This window comes from Propithecus coquereli, unplaced genomic scaffold, assembly GCF_000956105.1.
Source record: "Propithecus coquereli isolate 6110/MARCELLA unplaced genomic scaffold, Pcoq_1.0 Scaffold168, whole genome shotgun sequence".
Lineage (NCBI taxonomy): Eukaryota > Metazoa > Chordata > Mammalia > Primates > Indriidae > Propithecus > Propithecus coquereli.
Genome location: NW_012141413.1, coordinates 3,098,147 through 3,117,535, shown reverse-complemented (window position 1 = coordinate 3,117,535; position 19,389 = coordinate 3,098,147). Strand labels below are relative to the sequence as shown.

At 58.8% G+C, this 19,389-nt stretch overlaps 1 protein-coding gene across 1 annotated transcript in view; it reads right to left on the bottom strand.

Annotated features, from left to right (window-relative positions):
- WNT3A (wingless-type MMTV integration site family, member 3A) overlaps positions 1 to 18,326 on the bottom strand; it is a 36,367-nt gene extending 18,041 nt beyond the window's left edge. Inside the window, exons 1-2 of the mRNA XM_012641704.1 lie at positions 18,235 to 18,326; positions 5,548 to 5,789 (exon numbers count right to left, since the gene is read on the bottom strand). Of these exons, the coding sequence (XP_012497158.1) occupies positions 5,548 to 5,789; positions 18,235 to 18,305 (313 nt within the window). The 5' untranslated portion in view covers positions 18,306 to 18,326. The remainder of the gene's footprint in view (positions 1 to 5,547; positions 5,790 to 18,234) is intronic.
- Positions 18,327 to 19,389: the final 1,063 nt, after the last annotated feature.

The window sequence follows — 19,389 nt, the reverse complement described above, 5'->3', positions numbered from 1 at the left end:
TTCTAGGAGACTCCTAGAACTTCCTGGAGCATGCCCAGCCCTGGGGAGTTCGTCCCAAAAATCAAAAGAGGAAGCCGTCAATAATAACTGGGACTTGTGAAAATCAGGTGCGTGTAATCCCCTGTTTTCCACAAAATTTAAGGGGGACCTAATAGAGCCATGTGCTGACAGACTTTTAAAATGTTTTGGTGATAGGTCATGGTGTGAATTTTGGCACATATAACTCTGAAAAAAAAATCAAAGAATTGAGAGACACATAATAATACAGCTCTTCCATTTAACCTACTTGTTTATGCCAACCAGGTTTCTTACATCTAGATCTATAAAGTTCAAAAACAAGATGGGCCCACAGCTAACATCACACCCAATGGGGAAAGACTGACAGCTGTTTCTCTAAGATTTCGAAAGAAAACGTGGAAATCCACTTTCAACTCTACCATTCAACATGGTACTGGAAGCTCTGGCCAGGGCAATTAAGCAAGAAAAAGAAATAAAAGGCATCTGGATGGGAAGGAAAAAGTAGAACTATCTTACATATAGAAAGCCTTAACAAATCCGTAAAAAATCTCTCAGAACTGATAAATGACTTCGGCAAGGTGACAGAACACAAGAGCCATATTAAAAATCAGTTGTGCTTCTACACACTAGCAATGAACAATCCAGAAATGAGATTAATGAAACAATTCCATTTACAATAGCATCGGAAAGAATAAAATACTTGGAAATACATTTAACAAAAGAAGTGCACGATTTGTGCACTGAAAACTACAAAATGTCTTTGGAAGAAATTAAAATAAATGGATCCCATGGGATCCCTGATCCCACGTTCATGGATCAGAAGACATAATATTGTTAATAGAAAAATATTCCCAAATTGATCTGCAGAGTCAACACAATTCCTAAAAATCCAAGCGCCCCCCCATCCCACCTTTTTTCAGAAATAGATTAATCCTAAAATTCATACGGAACTCCAAATAGTCAAAATAACCTTGAAAAAGAAGAACAAACCTGGAGGACTCACATTTTCTGATTTTAAAACATACTGCTAAGCTACAGTAATCAAAACAGTATGGCATTGGCATGAAAACAGGCATATAGATCAATGGAATAGAACAGAGAGCCTGGAAAGAAACCCATACATTTAAGGCCAGTTGATTTTCAGCAAGGGTACCAAGACCATTCAATGGGGAAAGAATAGTTTTTGCAACAGATGGTACTAGAATAACTGGATTTCCACATGCAAAAGAACACGACTGGACCCCTGCCTCACATTATGTACAAACGTTAACTCAAAATAGATCAAAAGCCTAAATGTAACAGCTAAACTATAAAACTCTTACAAGAGAAATTAACAGGAGTAAATCCTTATGACCTTGGGTTAGGCAGTTGTTTCTTAGATATGGTATCAAAAGCCAAGTAACCAAAGAAAAAAAATAGATTGGACTTCCTCAAAATTAAAACCTTTTCTGCATCAAAGGACACCATAAAAAGAGTGAAAAGACAACCCACGGGATGGGAGACAGTATTTGCAAATCACATACCGGATAAGGGACTTGTATGCAGATTTTATAAAGAACACTTACAACTCAACAACACAAAGACAAATAACCCAATTGAAATGTGGACAGAAGAACTGAATAGACATTTCTCCTAAGAGGGTACGCAAATGGCCAATAAACACGTGAAATGATGCTCGACATCATTAGCCATCAGGGAAATGCACCTCACACCCCCTAGGATGGCTAGAACAAAACAAGCAAACAGAAAGTAACAAGTGCCGTGAGGATGCGGAGAGTCAGAGCCCTCGCACGCTGCTGGCGGCAACGGAAGATGTTGCAGCCACTTCGCAAATGTCTGAGGTTGCCGTGAGCTGTGATGACGCCACTACGCTCTGGCCCTGGCAACGACAACAACAAAAGAAGCAAAAACAACACAAATGTCCATCAACAAATGAATGGATGAACAAAATGTAGTTTATCCGTAATGGAATATTACTCAGCTTTAAAAAAGAAGGAAGTTCTGATACATGCCCATGTGGCAAGTACACCACACACACGCACACGCACCTGCATGCCATGTACATACACACACAGACGCCACACAGCACCCACATGCATGTGCACACACCAACCACACGCACGTGCACTACATGCACACAGATGCCACACACATGCATGCACATGCACACATACTACACCCCTCACCCCACGCACATCCCCGACACACTCCACGAGCCACACCACCCTGGGTCCTAACTCCTCGTGTGCACAGACGTGGCTGTCCCCGAGGGGAGCCACACCGTGTCATTACCCCAACCAGCAGCTCTGTGAGGTCAGCCAAACTGCAATTATTCTTCCGTTTTATGGATGGGGACGCCGATGTTCCAGGAGGTGGGCTGACTCTCATTCAAGGTCACAGCGAAGCCACCACTCAGCTTCCCTTGGCTCCAGCTTCTTCCCCTGCGAGGACCCCTGACTTGTCCCTTGCAGACTTCTCTTGGCCTCCCGCCCTCCTTCCTTCCTTCCTTCACATCCCAGCTGCTGGGTCTGAACAGGCCACCCCTTCCTTCCTCGGGTGTCACCAAGCTGGGTCGGTGGGGGGCTGTGAAGCCTGGCGAGGGCGTCTGGGGGTGTGCCACATTATGCGAGGTGTGAGAACAGAGGCCTAAGGGAACTGGGGGGGAGTCACACAGACAGCAGGGGAAAGGGTGTTCCTGGCAGAGGGAGCTGCAAGTGCAAAGGCCTCAGAGCTTGGACATGATCCATGTTTGAGAAGCAGCCAGGAGACGGGTGGGCAGCAGTGGGCTGGAGAGGGGGACAGGGAGTGTCTTGGTCTGTGCAGGCTGCTTTAACACAATACCATGGCCTGGGTGGCTCATAAACAGCAGAGGTTTATCGCTCACAGTTCCGGAGGCTGGAGGTCCAAGATGACAGCGTGGCAGAGTCTGTGTCTGGTGAGGCCTCGCATTCTGGTTCACAGATGGTGCCTTCTCACTGGGTCCTCACATGGCAGAAGGGGTGAGGGTCTCTCTGGAGTCCCTTTTATAAGGACACTAATCCCATCCATGAGGCTCCACCCTCACGATCTCATCACCTCCCAGAGGCCCCGCCTCCCAAGATCATCACGTTGGGGCTGAGGCCCGGCACCCCCAGGACCGCAGAGTCCTGGGCAGGACTTTCTCAACATGAGCTGCCCTGCCTCTGCCCAAGCAGCCTTCCCCAGCGCCGTGGTCTTCCCAGGCTTATTGTATAATAGCATCAAAAAGGAAAAAGTACTGAGGAATACATTAACCAAGGAGGTACGAGACTCATACCCTGAAAACCACAAAACATTGTTGAAAGACATTGAAGAAGGCCTAAATAAATGGAAAGACATCCTATGTTCCTACATTAGAAGACTTAATATTAAGGCGGCAATACTTTCTAAAGCAACCTACAGAAGGAATGCAATCCCGATCAAAATCCCAATAGCCTTTCTTTTTGGCAAAAATGGAAAAGCTGATCCTAAAATTTATATAAAGTTGTAAGGGACCCCAAATAGCAAAAACAATCTTGAAAGGAAAAAACGAAGTTGGAAGACCCAGTCTTCTCAAAACATACTACAAAATTGCAACACTCAAAATAGTGTGGTGTTGGCAAAAGGGTAGACATATAGACCAATGGAATGAAATTGAGAGTCCAGAAATGAACACACACATCTATGGCCAACTGATTTTCAACAAGGGTGCCGAGACCATTCAATGGGAAAAAGCATAGTCTTTTCAACAGATGGTACTGGAATAAGTGGATTTCCACATGCAAAAGAATGTGGTTTGATCCCTACCCCACACCATATACAAAGATGAACTCGAAACAGATCAAACACCTAAATGTAAGAGATGAACTATCAAACGCTTAGAAGAAAACATAGATGCAAATCTTTGCGACCTTAGATAGGGTGGTGTTTACTTCGATATGACATCTAAAAAGATTGGACTGCACCAAAATTTAAAATTTTTGTGTATCAAAGGACACTCTCACAAAAGTGAAAAGAGAACCTACACAATGGGAGAAAATATTTGCAAACCACGTGTGCGATAAGGATCTAGTATCCAGAATATCTAAGGAACCCTCACAACTCAACAACAACAAAAGACAAGTAATCCAACTTTTAAAAATGGGCGAAGGACTCGGGGACATTTCAAAGAAGATATACAAACGGCCAAAAAGCCCATGAAAAGATGTTTGCCATCATTAGCCATCAAGGAAATGCAATTTAAAACCACAAGGAGGTACCACGTCACACACCATGGGATGGCTAAAATTTAAAACAAAACAAAACAAAACAGAAAATGGTACGTGTCCGCAAAGATGTGGAGAAGTTGGAACCCTCGTGCACTGCTGTTGGGAAGGTAAAATGGTGCAGCCGCGGTGGGCGGCCGCGTGACCGCTCCTCAAAAAGCTGAGCACAGAGTTACCCTGCGGGCGACCCAGCAATTCCACTCCTAGTTATACACCCCGAAGACTTGAAACCAGGTAAACAGACGTCTAAACAAATGCTCGTCCAAGAACATTCATAGCAGCATCAGGCACAGTAGCCGGAAGGTGGGAAAACGTGCGTGTCCGTTGCCTGAAGCATGAATAAGCACGGGGGGTCCGTCCCCGCAGCGGAACGTTATTCAGCCATCGGAGGTGCTGGGACGCACGACAGCGTTGACGGCGTGGCCAGTGAGAGAAGCCGGACACCGAAGGACACACCGTGAGTGGCTCCATTCCCGCCGAATGTGCACCGGAGGCGAACCCGCAGGCACAGACAGCAGAGCGGCGCTGCCCGGGGCTGGGGTGGAGGAGGTGACTGCTTCGCGGGTAAGGCTTTTCTCAGGGGGTGAGAATATTTTGGAACCAGACAGTGGCGATGGTTGCGCCATTCTGTGAATGCACGGAATGCTGCGGGATCGTGTGCTTTCAAACGGCTACTTGTATGTTGTGTGAATTTCACCTTAATTTTTCTTTAACGAAGGCGCTAAGATTGCCATTTTATGCATGCACTCTCTGTCTCTGTCTCTGTGTCTCTCTATCTCTGCCTCTGTGTCTCTCTCAGTATCTCTGTCTCTCTTAGTCGCTCTGTCTCTCTGTCTCTTTCTGTCTCTGAGTCTCTCTTTGTACCTCTCTTCTTTTTCTCTGTCTCTCCATCTCTGTCTCTGTGTCCCTGCCTCTCCCTGAGGGGCCCCCAAACCTCTCCGTTCTTGTGGTATTTTTCAGGTTTTGCATTTTCTCTGCAAGACCCTCCTGAAGCCCCGGCTCCAGCAAGAAGCCGTCCCGACCAGCCCCGGTCTGAGCATCCTAGGACTGTCGTCCACTTTCCTTTCGGGGGAGGGGAAGGAGGCAGGATCCCCAGATGATCCCACGGGGCCAAGTCACCCCAAGCTCCAGACATCCCCCAGCTCGGGCGGGCTGGGGAAGGCCACTCGGCGACGCCCCCCTGCTTGGGGTGCCGCCTGCAGCTGCCCAGCAGACGGGCACACTGGGCAGAGCCAGAGGGAGACTCGTTTCCCCCACCCTCCCGTACCTTTGTCCAGCACGGGCCCGAAGATGGCCAGGCTGTCGTTGACGGTGGTGCAGTTCCAGCGGCGGCCGCGGAACTGGTGCTGGCACTCCTGGATGCCCATCTTGATGCCCTCGGCCACGCTGGGCATGATCTCCACGTAGTTCCGGCAGAAGCGCAGCTGCTTGGGTACCAGGCCCGGGATGCTGGCGCACAGGATGGGCTGCGTGCCCAGGGAGGAGTACTGGGGCCCGACGGCCAGGGACCTGCAGGGGAGGATGAGATGGTGACCGCCAGCCCTGGACGACGGACACCGGCGACGTCCCCACCCTGCCCGGGGTGAGTGGACAGACCCGTCGCTGTGGGGGCTCGAGTGCATTCGGAGGGGCAAGATGCGCTTGCACCGGAAGGAAATCCGATTTTAAGGGGAGGCCGGACTCTGCTCTCCCTTGCACCCGACGCTCAGCTCAAAACACAAAGTGTCAGGATTCGCAGCATGGAGTGGGGCAGCCCCAGGCCCCCCACTCCGCACGCTGCAGGGGACCTGCTCCCGGCGCTGGGCCTGACGCCGCTGTGAGCACCCGGGCCGCGGGGCTGGCTCAGGCGAGGGGGTCGACCAGAGGATGGACGCGCCGGATCTGGGGTCCCTGGCGTGGTGGGTACAGCCCCGGGGCCAAAATCACGGCCGGACTCTTACCCGCCACGAGAGCCCAAGAGCGTGCTTTTGGCTGTTTACCCCAGAGACAGCAACACACACGTCCACTGTAAGACGTGTTCCGGAATCTTCCCCGGGCTTCAGGCGTGAGAGCGAGAACTTGGAAACTACCCCAGTGTCCGTCAACAGGAGCGTGGGTTTGCCTCTGCCCTGCCACACTGCGCGGAGGTTAAAAAAGAAACGGGTCACAGCCGCGGGGCCAGGCGCACGGGACACAGCCGCGGGGCGCCGAGACGGGCCCTCCGCCCGCCTCCAGGAGAGACCCATCCCCGGGGAGAAGAATCGGGACAGCGGCCACCCCGCGTCCTCGTTTTCGCAGGCGGCGCGAGGGAACAGCTCCCAGACTGCGCTCTGCCTTTGCGACAGGCGTCGGCCACCTGCCTGTGCCTGCGAAATTAACGCAATCAAGTTTTAAAGTAATCGCAACCCACAAACCGGAAAAGTCAGTCTCTTGGCGGCACCAGCCACGCTTCGCACTTCAGGTGTGAACCCCGGCTACCCCGCACGGGACGGTTAGACAGGAAATGTTCCCGTCATCGGGGAAGCTCTGCAGGGCCACCCTGCTCTAGTGGGCCGGAGCGTTTTCGTGTTTAATTGGGCTGTTGGCCACACAGGCGTTTCACATCAAAATGAACTGAGCCACACGCTTAAGTTCTTCCAATTTTCTGTACAAAATTACACATCAATGCATTATTTAGAGACAGGGTCTCACTCTGTCACCTAGGCTAGAGTGCAGTGGTGTCATCACAGCTCACTGCAGCCTCGAGCTCCAGGGCTCAAGCGATCCTCCTGCCTCAGCCTCGGGAGTAGCTGGGACTATAGGCATGTGTCACCATGCCCAGCTGATTTTTTAATATATTTTTTGTATAGATGGGGTCTAGATCCCTTGCCCAGGCTGGTCCCCAACTCCTGGCCTCAAGCATTCCTCCCACCTCAGCCTCCCGAGTGGCTGGGACTACAGGTGCCTGCCACTGTGCCCTGCTGAGGCGTCTGTGTTTAAGCCAGGACAAGTTGGTCACCCCAGGTGTGCGTCGTGGGTCCACTTGGATTTGCTGTCCGAGTGCTGCATAATTTCTGTGTGTTCGAAAATTTTCCGGATGGAATGTCGTGGGGACAAAGATCTGAACGTCGTGGCTGAGGTCTGGGAGTGCATCTGAGAAGGGCTGATCTGAGGTCACGGCTGGGGAGGGGCAGGGGGTGTCTGTCCGTAGGAAGGAAAATCTCCACTTGCTGAATGTGTTTGTTGACTTGAGACTCAGAATGAGTGGAAAACAAAGGAATCCGTTTAGACAGAAAAAGAGGAGTCTCTGTCTGCAAATAGGAACTGCCTCAGGGGACAGTTCCAAGGGATTCATTCTGGGGGCTGTCTATGGTGGGGGGACAGGCAGAGGGCTCTCTGCCCACCCCCAGAACCCTACAACCTCTTCAGAGAGCTCAGAGCCGGGGGGACACCTCGGTTCCCTCCCTGCCTGTGGGGCACAGCGGGGTGGCCTTGTCCATGGCCTCCAGGGAAAGTGGAGAGGGGGTCTCAGGAGTGTGCGTCCTTCCCCAGCCTCCTTCCTGTGGCGATGCTGAGTCAGCGGGCTCTGTCCCCCGGCCCCGCCTTCCTCTGGGCAGGCCCCGGCTTGCTGCCCCGAGAGCATGGCCAGGGTGCAGGCGGCCGGCCTGGGTGCAGCTCCCCTTCTCCCGCAGCTCTGACTGGGCCCTCCTAGAACCGGGATGGGGGGTGGGCTTCTCCTGCATCCTCCAGACCCCAGCGCCTCTCGAGTTCCTTGAATTGCTTCCTGAAACGTTTCTCCGTCTGACAGAGAGCCTGGCCACCTAGAAGGCCCGGCCGTGCACCACGCAGGCCCTGCCCAGGGAGGGCAGGAAGCTGGGGTGGGCTGTTGGAGAGGGAGGGGGGCCTTGAAGAATCAATTGGGTTATTTAAAAAAATTCATATAAAAAGTCCAGGCTGGGTACGGTGGCTCACTCCTGTAAGCCCAGCATTTTGGGAGGCTGAGGCAGGAGTGTCGCTTAAGGCCAGGAGTCTGAGACCAGCCTGGGCAACACAGCAAGACCCTGTCTCTACAAAAAATTACAAAAAAATTAGCTGGGCATGGTGGCATGTGGTTGTAGTCCCACCTACTCGGGAAGCTGAGGCAGGAGGATCACTGGAGCCCAGGAGTTTGAGGCTGCAGTGAGCTGTGACGACATCACTGCACTGCAGCCTGGGTGACGGAATGAGACCCTGTCTCAAAAAAAAAAAAAAAAAAAGTCCAAACCGGGCATGCACTATCCTCCCCACATTGCGTCCCCAGAAAGCCTCCAAGATCCAAATTTCTCATCCAAGGAGAACTTAGATGCCCCAGAATGTATGAATGCTTGGAAGCCGTGATCCATAGCCTCTTCCGCCCACAGCCTTCTGGGGCAGCCTCCCCTGGGACAAGGGAAGAACAGAGAAATTGTTACAGGGGACAGAGCAGAGAGGAAAGCAGTGGTTACGAGGAACCGGGAGTCGCGACACACAGTTGCGCCGAGCTTCCAGCGTATGTGTGTGTGTGCGTTCCATGCTCTCTCCACGCCGCAGAGTTTTTGGTATCTTGAGAGCAGACACCGCATTCTGTCATCTCCACACCAGCCGTTACCGAGATGAGAGTATCTGTTTCTCCCAGTGACAACGCCCTGGAAATTGCGGCTGCTGCAGCCGTCCCCTCCACTCCTGGTCCAGGGCAAAGCCCAGCTGCTGGTGGGGGCTGGTGGACACAGGTGACGTTCCCGTCGCATTTCACGTGGGAGCTGTGATGGGAGGCGGCTCAGGAGCACCGTGCGACGCCAGGTGCGCTGACTGCACCTGGGCTTGCCGGCTGCGCGGCGGGCGGAGCGAGCCGCTGCAGCCCAGAGAAGGCGGCGGGGGCCCTCGCCCTGTGAGGAGACTGCTCCTTGCCTCACCCCCGTTCTGTCCCCTGAGCCTCTCCAAGCCCAGAATTCTGATGGGTCCCCAAGCCCCCTCCCTGAGGCCCAGGACGCTGAGTGTGACTGACGCCCCGCGTGTCCGAGGGCAGACGACCTGCGTTCATCCAATCACACACGTGCTTTCAGAAGCCGGGCAGATCCAAAGCTCGGGGATTCTGTGCAGGCTCTGAGGAGGACCAGAGCGGGGCCCCCAGGAGCTGAGAACCCCCCGGGCGACATCCAACTGGTTCTCGGGGACCCGGGCCTAAGCACAACCCCAAGGAACTGGCCTTGATAATCTGGGCGGGGCTGGCCGCAGGCTTTCCCTCAGGCCTCTTGGCCTCGCAAGACCCCAGGCAGAAAACACAGGGAGCCCACCCAGACTCCCCGCCTGCAGGACTCGGAGCTGCCGGGAGCCCCTCAGGGTGCGGCCGCCTGCCACACAGCGCCAGGAGTTGACGAGTCGCCGTCTCCCTTCCCCTCCGCTCACGACGGATCTCCTTGGCCTCCGAGTCCCAACACCTTCTAAGCTTCCCAGGCCCAGAGAGACAGAAAGGGATGTGAGGTGGATGCCACCACCTCAGACACCCTGTCCTGCAAGCTCCGAGGGTCCGAGCCACAGCCACCTGCCATCGGCTCATCATTGCGGCCTTTGGAGAGCCCGTCCCTCTTTCTCTCTCCTCCGCCTGCCTCCCAGCCTTCTGGTGCCTGTGCCCTTGCACGGGTGTCTTGCTGAAGCTGGTGTTTGCTCCACCAAGTCCCCGCATCACTGCTGTTATTAATGACCCCCAGCCCCTCACCCGGCCCCGCCTGCTGGGGTGGAGGGGTGTTCCTTAGGGCCAGGCACACGACGGACCAGGGTGTCCTGGCTCAGGCCCAGGCGAGCGTTGGGAACAGGAGGAGCTTCTAATCAGTTATGCCCCTGTCCCTGTTCACTCCCCGGATGCCATCTGTCCGGTTGCAGTGAGGTCTGGACCCCGCTTCAGGGTGGTGGGCGGGCCCTGCCCAGTCCCCAGGGAGGGGCTGAGGCTGCCCGCACCCCGCGCCTGTGATTCACCTGGTGAGGAATACATTCCATTTCCCCTGAGGCTGCCAATGCCATGGTGGGGGCTGGTGTCCCAGGAAGTGTCCACATTCCCATGTTCAGCCACCACCCGGCTGAGGAGCTATAATTTTAACTGCCTGGTGAACGTCACACCTGGTGTCCCCCTGGCTCTGCAAAATCAGTGTCTCAAGGGAATGCACCCCTGCACCCCGGAGCTATCCCGCCATCTCTCGCTTTGGGCCTTTCCCCAGGAATCCCAGCTCCGGAGGGAACTTCCGCACAGCAGAAAGAGGCCAACAGCAGAGTTCGGCTGGTGGATTATAGCGCTTCAGTGCCACAGAGCCTCACAGAACTGTCCAGAGGGTCCCAGAAATGCAGACGATGTTTAGCAAGTTTCAAAAAGCAGAACAGAAGCTGTTTTGATCCTTACAAAAAAACGAGAAAAGTGGCTAAGATCATGGGCTTGTCTTTGCTTCCATGTTTTCATTATTGCTATTCATTTTTTTCCCCCTGATAATAGTTTGATTTGAAGGGGAGGCCATTGTCTTTGATTCAGAACACGTGTGGATGCAGCTTTGGAAAGTGGCCCCAGTGGTCTCCAGACCCACGGAGCCAGCCGTGGCCAGAGCCCGTGGGAGCCACGCCCGCAGCCCGCAAGCGCTAATGGTTTTTCTTCCTCCCTCCCTTGCTCCTGTGGAAAGGCCGGGCGCCTCGCCAGGGATACACACAGCAGAGACGCTGGCTGTGGCATGCAGGCCAGGAAGGAGGCTGGCCCAGGACTCGGAGGCGGGTGGCAGGCCCTTCCAGCCTGGGCCACGCCGCCCTCCCATCACGATGGCCTCGGCCTCTGTTCGGTCCCACGTGCATTTCCTTGTCCTTGGGTGGTGGCACTGCAGAATATTAGCTCGGGGAAAAGGTAGGGGCCGTGCCGAGGCTGGCACAGAGCCCTCCCCCGTAGCTGTGGGGGTCCCGAGAGCCCACCAGATCTGTTCCCACCATTCCCTTGCAAGTCTTGCTGGGGCCGGCAGGCTCTGAGGTTTCTCGAGTCCTGGCTCCGTTTTGCAGTAGAGTCTGCAAACTCGGAGCATCACGCGTCGGGGCATAGCGCGCATGTTTTCTTGGGGGAAACGGGGACCCCGGCCGCGAGCAGGGGTGTAACAGCAGCTCTCCAGTGGGCGAACGTCCAGGCAGGGAGAGGGGCTCTGCAGGGAGGGGCCCTGCAGGGGTGCCGAAGCCCGTGGCATCCGGCTGGCCCTGGAATTCAGAACGTGGGCTCCAGCTCCAGCTCTGATATTCACTTGTTTGTTTCTTCCTTCTCTCTCTCCCCTCCTGGGCCTCAGTTTACCCCGTCTGTCAAATGAAGTGGTTGGAGCTTACTCTACCCAAAGCTCTGAGAGAGGAGGGGGGTAGTGGATGGAACGCAGAGGGGGCCGCCCCCAGGACTCCACGGCTCTTCTGGATTTCACGCGGCTGCCGCTGGCCCTAGAAGGGCTGGGCACGTCCCAGGGCTACCCCCTGCAGTGCGGGATCCGTGCCCCTCATCTTGCTCAGTAAGCCACCTTCCCGGGCCCCCTCCGGCATCTGCCCACTTGCTCCTGCACTGTCCTCTCGTGTCTGGGGCAGGCGGACCCCTCTCCTGAGGTCCAGGGCCCTGTCTTTTCCTTCTAGAGGGCAGAGGTGGGTGCCAGTGGGCGAGAAGGATGTGTGGGGCGGGGGTCTCTGCCGCACACGGAAGGTCTTGCTTGGGTTGGCGGGTCTCTCCTTCTCGAAGCCTCTGTCCTGAATCTTTGCCTTCTGAAATCAGGGCTTCGCCACGGCCAGGGACGAGCCTTCTGTCCTCAGAGCCAGCGCTTGGGGTGTTCGCCCGTCGGTGGTAGCACCCCCTCAGCTGGCCTCTCTGGAACGCCGCCCCAGGGTGCAGAACCGCCTGAGAGACCACCCCCCAGAGGTTCTGGTTTCCCTTCATGCCCTCTTAGGGGGGTCCCCCAGAACGGGAGCAGCCAGGAAGACCACTCCCAGGTGCCGGAGCCCCTCCTGAGCTGAGGCAGTGTCCCCACGACCTCGGGTCCCCAGGTCCTCCCCGGGTGTCGGCAGGGGAGAGGGCCGCCGATCCCCGTCCCGGGCTGCACGGCCCTGCCTGGAGCTCTCCCAGCGCGCGCCTCCTCCTGCCCTGCCGGCCGCGCTGGGATTACTGACACATACTTCGAGCGAGTCCTGGCAGGCGGCGGAGGCTCCCGTGCCCGCGGCCATGCCTTTGCCAGCTTTTCCTGGGCGGCGGCAGCACGTTCCGCTGGGGAAGGAATGTGGAAGCGCCAACGTGAGAGACACCTCCAGGGTGTCACCTGGAGAGGCCGGGAGGGAGACTGAGGCAGAGGCAGCGTCCCTGCCCTCCAGCCTCAGGGCTGTCGAGAGGTATTGAATCGGGTCCTCCTGTCCCCCAAGCTCAGGCTGTTTAGACCAAGGTCTGTTTTCCATCAAGATTATCTTTGTCCGTTTGTTCACTTGTTCGCTCGGCACGACCTTACCGAATGGCAACGGAGCACTCAGAGGAAGGTCAGGGAGGAGCCCGATGCACAGCTTGGACCCTCCGTCCCCTCATTGCGTGTCACAGCCCCGATTCACAAAGGGAGGGACAGGTGGCCGTTGGAGCAGATGGCTGGCCGAGGTTGGGCCCAGTTCTCCACAGCCCGACGGCCTCTCTGTGCCACGCTGGCTGGGCTGAGTGAGGCGGGAGGGGGCACGGCAGGATTCAGGGAGGCAGGTCCAGGTGGCCAGAGCCACGCCGGCCCCTCTGTGTACCAGGGACGGAGCCGTCCCTGCGAGACTGAGCCCGGGGCTCCCCGCACACAGCGAGTGCCCAGCCGCCGGGCGCCGTTTCCTCAGTCTGCACCCCGTGGGTGTGGGGCTTTGTGGGAGGTGCCGGAGGACTGTCAGCTGCCCCAGTGACCAGGCCGTGCAGCTGTCCCTCGTGAGCGGCGTCTAAGGGATACTTTCTCTCAGCCAGCCTCACTTTCTCCCAGGGCCCGCTAGGGGCACCGGCCCACATCCTTAGGAAGCCTTTTCTCACCCTGAGCCAGGCCCTGCCCCCTCGGCACCCGCAGCCCGCGCCCAGCCTGCCCCTGTGCAGCCCGCGGAGGTCCCCCTCCTTCCCTGCCGGCCACCACCGCTGCGCCAGGCGGGTCCCCTGACTGTCTCGCCGCTGCCGCTCCAATCCTTCAACTACCACAGGGGGCAAACACAGTCCTGGTTGGTTTGTTTTTTAATTTCCAACCCATTTTTATAAAATCCATGAAAAGTGTCACCCCACTGTCAAACTGCTGTGAGGTCGCCAAGCACTTTCAAACGTTTTTTCCAATTTCCATTCTTATTTCTTCGTGGACAGGGGACCAAGCGTCACGGACGGGCTCTGGACGGTAGGCCCCGTGTTGAGAAGCACCGACCGGGTTTTCCGGACCGAGACAGCAAGTCCGAGTCGGGAGAATGGAGCTTTCCGAACCCGCCGGCCGGAGGTTTGCATGAGGGACTCAGCGGAAGAAGCGGTCACCAAGTGGTCACCGCCCCTGAGATCCCATTCATGAGGCTGTATCTACCCATCCTGTTTTTCCTGCTACAGAGGACTCTAGGAGGTTTATGCAGAGAAAACCAAATTATTAAAAAAAGGAAAAAGGCAACCAGCCCAATGCCCTGGCCGGAGACCCCGAGCCTCGGGCGGACAGCGCCCCCAGGCACAAGCGCTGGGCCTGGCGCCCCGGAAGGGCGAGCGGCGGATCAATATCCGGTATGGATCGTGGTCATCGTGTGGGGCAGGCCGTCTGGCTGCAGATGCTGGGCGTGTGGCCGTTTCTGATAGGGCGCCCCGGGAAAGGCTGTGTGTTGGGGGTGCTGAGGATGCAGTGCTGCCCCCAGCACCCCGAGATTCCACCGCACCAGAAGGAGTCGGCCTGGGGTCTCGACTTCTCTCGTTTTATGAGGTCGCTACTGCTGTCCCCAGTCCCAGGGGTACAGAGACCGAGAGACAGACTGAGAGACAGGAACTCAAGAGACAGAGAAACAGAGAGAGAGAGAGACAGAGACAGAGAGGGACAGAGACTGAGAGAGACAGAGATGGAGAGATAGAGACAGAGACACAGAGACAGAGAGGGACAGAGGAGAGACAGAGAGACAGAGGCAGAAACAGAAACAGACTGAGACTGAGAGAGACAGAACATGGAGACAGAGACCCAGAGAAAGTGAAAGACAGACAGATTCGGGGAGAAGGGAGGAGGAGGAAGAGGAGGGAGTGAGGGCCATGTCACTCTCATGCCCTCTCCGCCCCCGCTCAGCCATGCCACAGCCCACTCCCTGCCTGGTACTCCAGTGCCCCAGGCTGACCCCTTCCCTTGCCTGGCACCCCCTCTGTGGGCTCTCGCGCACCTTCCCCACCCTGAACCCCACTCCCTACCGCACTGAGGCCGACCAGGACCAGCAAGGCACGAGTGGGAGGGGCCGGCGGGGCACAGCGGTGCCCTGTGCCCCACACTGGGGAGGCAAGGAGGACGCAGACGGTGGGGGGCAGGTGATGTCTGAGCAGGACCTTTGGGGGTGAGGGCCTCCCTCCAGACCAAGCAGGGAGGGAAGAAAGGTCAGCACTAGCTCCCGGAGGTTGGTTGTGCCCAAGAGGCTGGGGGGCAGGCTGGTGAGAGGCCATGAAGGGTCCCATGTGTCCAGCAGAGGAATGTGCGGCTGGCCCTATAGAAATGGGGTCACTGATGTGTTTCCATTCCAGGGACTCGGGCACACGGCTCAGAGGGACACCGGGGGACCCTGGGAGGAAGCATGTCCGAGGCCATGGAGTTGAGCCGGTGGCAGGCAGAAGGCCACATAGAGCCCCACGCGGCACTACCCTGGCCTAGCCTCCGTGCCTGGGGAGCCCATGGGTACAGCAGGGACAGGCCGGCGCTGGAGCTCGCCCTGGGCTGCGAGGCAGTGGTGGCCTCCCTCACGCCAGGCCCCGCAGTTGGCTTGGACCATGGGGAGGAGGGGGACCCAGGCCGACCTCTAGGGCCTGGCTGGGGCACTGGGGAGATTGCAAGATGCCATCAACCCGACTCCAGGAAGAGGGAGGAGGGAGCGTCGGTGGTGGCCGGGGGGAGTGCTGTCTCACGCAGACGGGGGGGCTCCTTTCAGGCAGCCGGGTCCTCTGTTCTAGCGGCTCTTCCATGAATTCCAGCCCTACCAGAACTCAGCCTGGACAAGGGGACTGCGGGGGGGTGGGGGCCGTGGCCCATGGGTGGTCAGGTACCCAGGCCTTGGTCTGGCTGCCCCTCCCAGCCCCATGCTCTGCTCCCGCTGTCACAGGAGGAGCCCAGGACAGACTCTCCCAGAGGTCTGTGTGGCTGCGGACCTTTCTGATCTGATCGCAGGCCGGCCCTCTCCCTGCAGCTCTGAGCATTGGCACGGGGGGTTACAGACTCCTCCGGGCCGGCGCCGGGGAGGCCGTGGGCCGCGTTCCCACAGGGTGCTCCTGCTGGGGCAGGGCCGCCAGCTGCGCGGGCAACACCTTCCACCCTCCCACCGAGGCCCGCTTGAAAAGCCTAACGACTGACTCCTCATCTGGGCTGTTTCCTGGTTTTGTTTCTCCAGGTGAGGAGGTTGCCTGTCGCCACTTTCACTTTCTTATGCAAGGGATGTGTTTGGGGACGGGGCAATCGGCTTTGCTTTACAGAGGAGGAGGGTGGAACAAAACGGCCAATTAGGGAGGCTGAGGCTGAGGGTGAGAAGTTATAAAGAGACCCCCTCCCGCAGGCCTGCTGTGCGCCCAGGAGGGAGGGGTGCCCACCCCGCAGGGGCCAAGGTCCTTCTCTTCCCCCCACAGGGCGATGCTTAATCTGGGGGGCCCAGGCGAGGAGATGCAGGAGGAAGGGGGAGACGCCTGGAGCTCTGCGGGGCAGAAGCGGAGCAGGGGGAGAGAGAAAGCCTTCCCCGCCCCCAGCTGTGTGACAGGCCGGGGGCCCTGTGACGGTTTCCTTCCCCTTTAACCTGCCTGTGCCATGGGGACCGCACATCCCTCCTCCGGTCCAGCCTGCCCAGGGCAGAAAGGGCAGCAAGAAGGAGGCAAGACGGAAGCCCCGGGTCTGCAGGGCGCCGGCTCCCCAGCTAGCAGAGCAAAGAATCCCTAAGCGTGAGACTCCCACAGAGCAAAGTGCGGAGCGGATGGGGGAGGGTGGTCCTTGCCACGCACACCCCTGCCATCACTAGGTGGGGGTCCCCTTCCCCCCAGGCCGCAGGGCTGCGGGGACTCTCGATGGGAAGGGGTCGGGGAAGACGGGACTCTTCTCCCCCGCACCGGGAGAGTGCGGGGCGGTGCCAGAGGCCGTCCCAGGGTCCGTCCAGGATGGACCACCCGCGGTCCAGGTGAAAGGGCGGTATGCACGCCTCGCGGGTGGACCCTCGGGGACCACAGGACAAAGATCCTGGGGCTCGGGGCAGCCAGGAGGCTGGTGACCTTAAAGGCAGGAGCGCGGGGGCGAAGGCGCTTCCTATCGCGCCCAGGAATGCGGCGGCGGCGGGTTCTAATTAGAAGGCTGGCGCGGAGCCGGCAGCCCGCGGTGCCCTCTCGGACGCGCTGCCCCCGGCCCCTGCGGCCCGCGGGACGCGCGTCGGGGTCCCCCGCTGGCGCTCAGGGAGGCCACCCTGCGCCTTGCGGGTGCCGCCAGGGAACCGGAGCGCGCGGTCCCCGCCGCTTCCCCGCCCCTCCCAGGCCCCGCGACCCGCCCCGACCCGCCCGGCTGAGCCCCTACCCCGGCAGCCCCCGCTCCCGAACCATCTCGAAGAGAAAAATTATTATCGGATTAGATGTACTTCGGCTCGCTCCGTCTCCCCCCTTCCCCTCGGCGTAATTATTATAATTCCAGGCAAGCCGTCGGAGAAGGTTCCTGGGGCGGGGGGAGTGTGCATGTTTGTGGGGAGGCTTCTCTCCAGCTCCGGGTCTCCACCAGAGGCGGCGCGCCCCGGCCTCTCGGCGCCCACTTTCTCCCACTTGCGTCCATCTATTCTTGGGCACTCAGCGCGCCCTCGGGTCGGGGCTGGGGAGACTGTTTTCTGTGGGGCTCCGCGGAGTCACGCACCCCCGAGCAAGGGTCACCCTGACTCTCCCTTCCCCAGGCTCTGTGCGGCGGAGGCTGGAGCCCTTGGGAACTCTTCCTCCGGTTTATGGGAACTTGCTTGCCAGACTGGGGAGGGTCTCACCGCGGCGCGCCGCGCCTCTCGGACGCGGGTCCCGGAGCCGCTCGCCCAGGAGCCGCCGAACCCTTGCTGAGCTCTCACCTTACCTCTCCCCAGAGCAGCCCCTGCTTGCCAGGCCGATCCAGGCAGGGGCCTTGCAGAGAGGGCCCCTAGGCGCCTCTGCGCCCGCGCTGCGGAGGGGAGGCGTGCAGGGCCGGGAGCTGGCCCCGGTGCGCGCTGCCGCCGGCTCTCCGCCACTCCCCGCCGGTCCCAGCTGTCTTTACGTAACTGCGCTGCTCCGAGCTGTTCGGTCTTGTCTCACCGACTTTGTTTTAAAGCGTGTGTGTGCGTGTGTGTGTGTGTGTGTGTGTGTGTAAGATACGGTCCTTAGGGAAAGTCTCCGGCGAATCTTCCTCCAGCTTGTCCTCCTCTCTCGCCTGTCCCTCGGCCTCGAGCTGCCTGTGTCCTTGGCGTTAGTGCGGGCCGACCCCCTTCGCGCCTGTCCACAGCCCACTGCTCGCCCCGTCCGACGCCGGGGGCACCTGGGACCTTCACCGCCGCCCCCACCCCCGCTCCCCCCCAGGCCCGGGAATCAATTTCCCCGGAAGCTCCGCCACCCGCGCCCCAGCCCAGGCCCGAGCAGGTCGCAAGTGGCCGTCCAGGAAAAGCAGCCGCCCGCGGCACGCCGAGCGGGAGGCGCCGGGCGCCAGGTCCGGGCCAGCGCGGGGTCCGTGCCCGAGGGGACGTCTGTCGGCTGGGCAGTGGCGGTGGGGCGGCGCACAGGGGCAGGGCGACGGCGAGAAGGCTCACTCACCACCAGATCGGGTAGCTGCCCAGCGCCTGCTTCAGGCTGCAGAGGAATAAGAAGTATCCGAGCGGGGCCATCGCCGGGCGGGAGAGCGCAGCGCCGGGGCGGGCGGGGCCCTGGGAGCTGGAGCGGCGGCGGCTTTGGCCCCTCCCGCGGCGGAGGGTGCGCTGGGGCGTGCGGGTGTGCGCGAGCGCTGGGGTGCTGCCCGTCGTACGCAGGGTGCCGGTGCGCTGGAGGGTGAGCGGGTGCACGGGGCTGTCGGGGGCGCGGGTGTCCAGGTGTGCGCCGCGCGGCCCCAGACCTGCAGGCAGCTGGGCGGCGGTGGCGCACCCGGGACTGCGCGGTCTGAAGGCGCCTCTCGGAGCTCCCCGGCTGCGCCCCTCCGGACTCCTGGGCTTGGAGCTCCCGCGCACCCTGCGCTCCTGGTGGCATCGAAGTCCCCCCCTCTCTCCAGGTCCTGCTCTGTCGCGCGCTCTGACTCTGGGCTGGGCGACGGCTCCCGCGCATCCATCACCCGGCCCATGGCGTGGGGACTTTTGTCTGAGGCGCGTCCCTCGGGCCAACCCTCTCCTCTGGGTCCAGGGCTGCCCGAGCGACTGGCGGACAGAGAGGGGCCGGGATGGGCGCGGCCTGCCCTGGGGACAGAGGCTGCAGGTCACCGCCGGGAATGAGTGGGGCTCTGTCCGCGACGCAGGGATTAACCCTCTGCTTTCTCCCCCACGCCGCCCTGGGGAAGAGGACGCCGGACGCCCCTGAAGCCGCGGGGCGGTGCGGGGACCGGGGTCTCCGGGTCTGCCCAGGGCTGCCTAGCCTGCCCAGCCGGAGGAAATTCTGACATTTTAGGTAAGGCATGTGATTTTCCTGCTGGGAAGGGAAGACCAGAGAGGGAAAGTGACTTATCCAAGGTCACACACGGTGACGGACCAATTCCCTAGCTCTCAGCCATTTGCATATTCCCTTGTAGCCCAAGGAGACGCCTGGGGAATTTTGTCATTTGGGGAGGAGCCGTGTCCCCAGCTTCCCCCTGGGGCACCTGATAACAGGAACTTTTACAGGCACTCTCCCCACCGGCAGCCGCCCCGTCTGCAGCAGAACCGTGAGGTAAGCTTAGCAGGAATTCTTGTCACCTGTGTGGAATTCAGGAGAGAGGCTCTAGGGAGC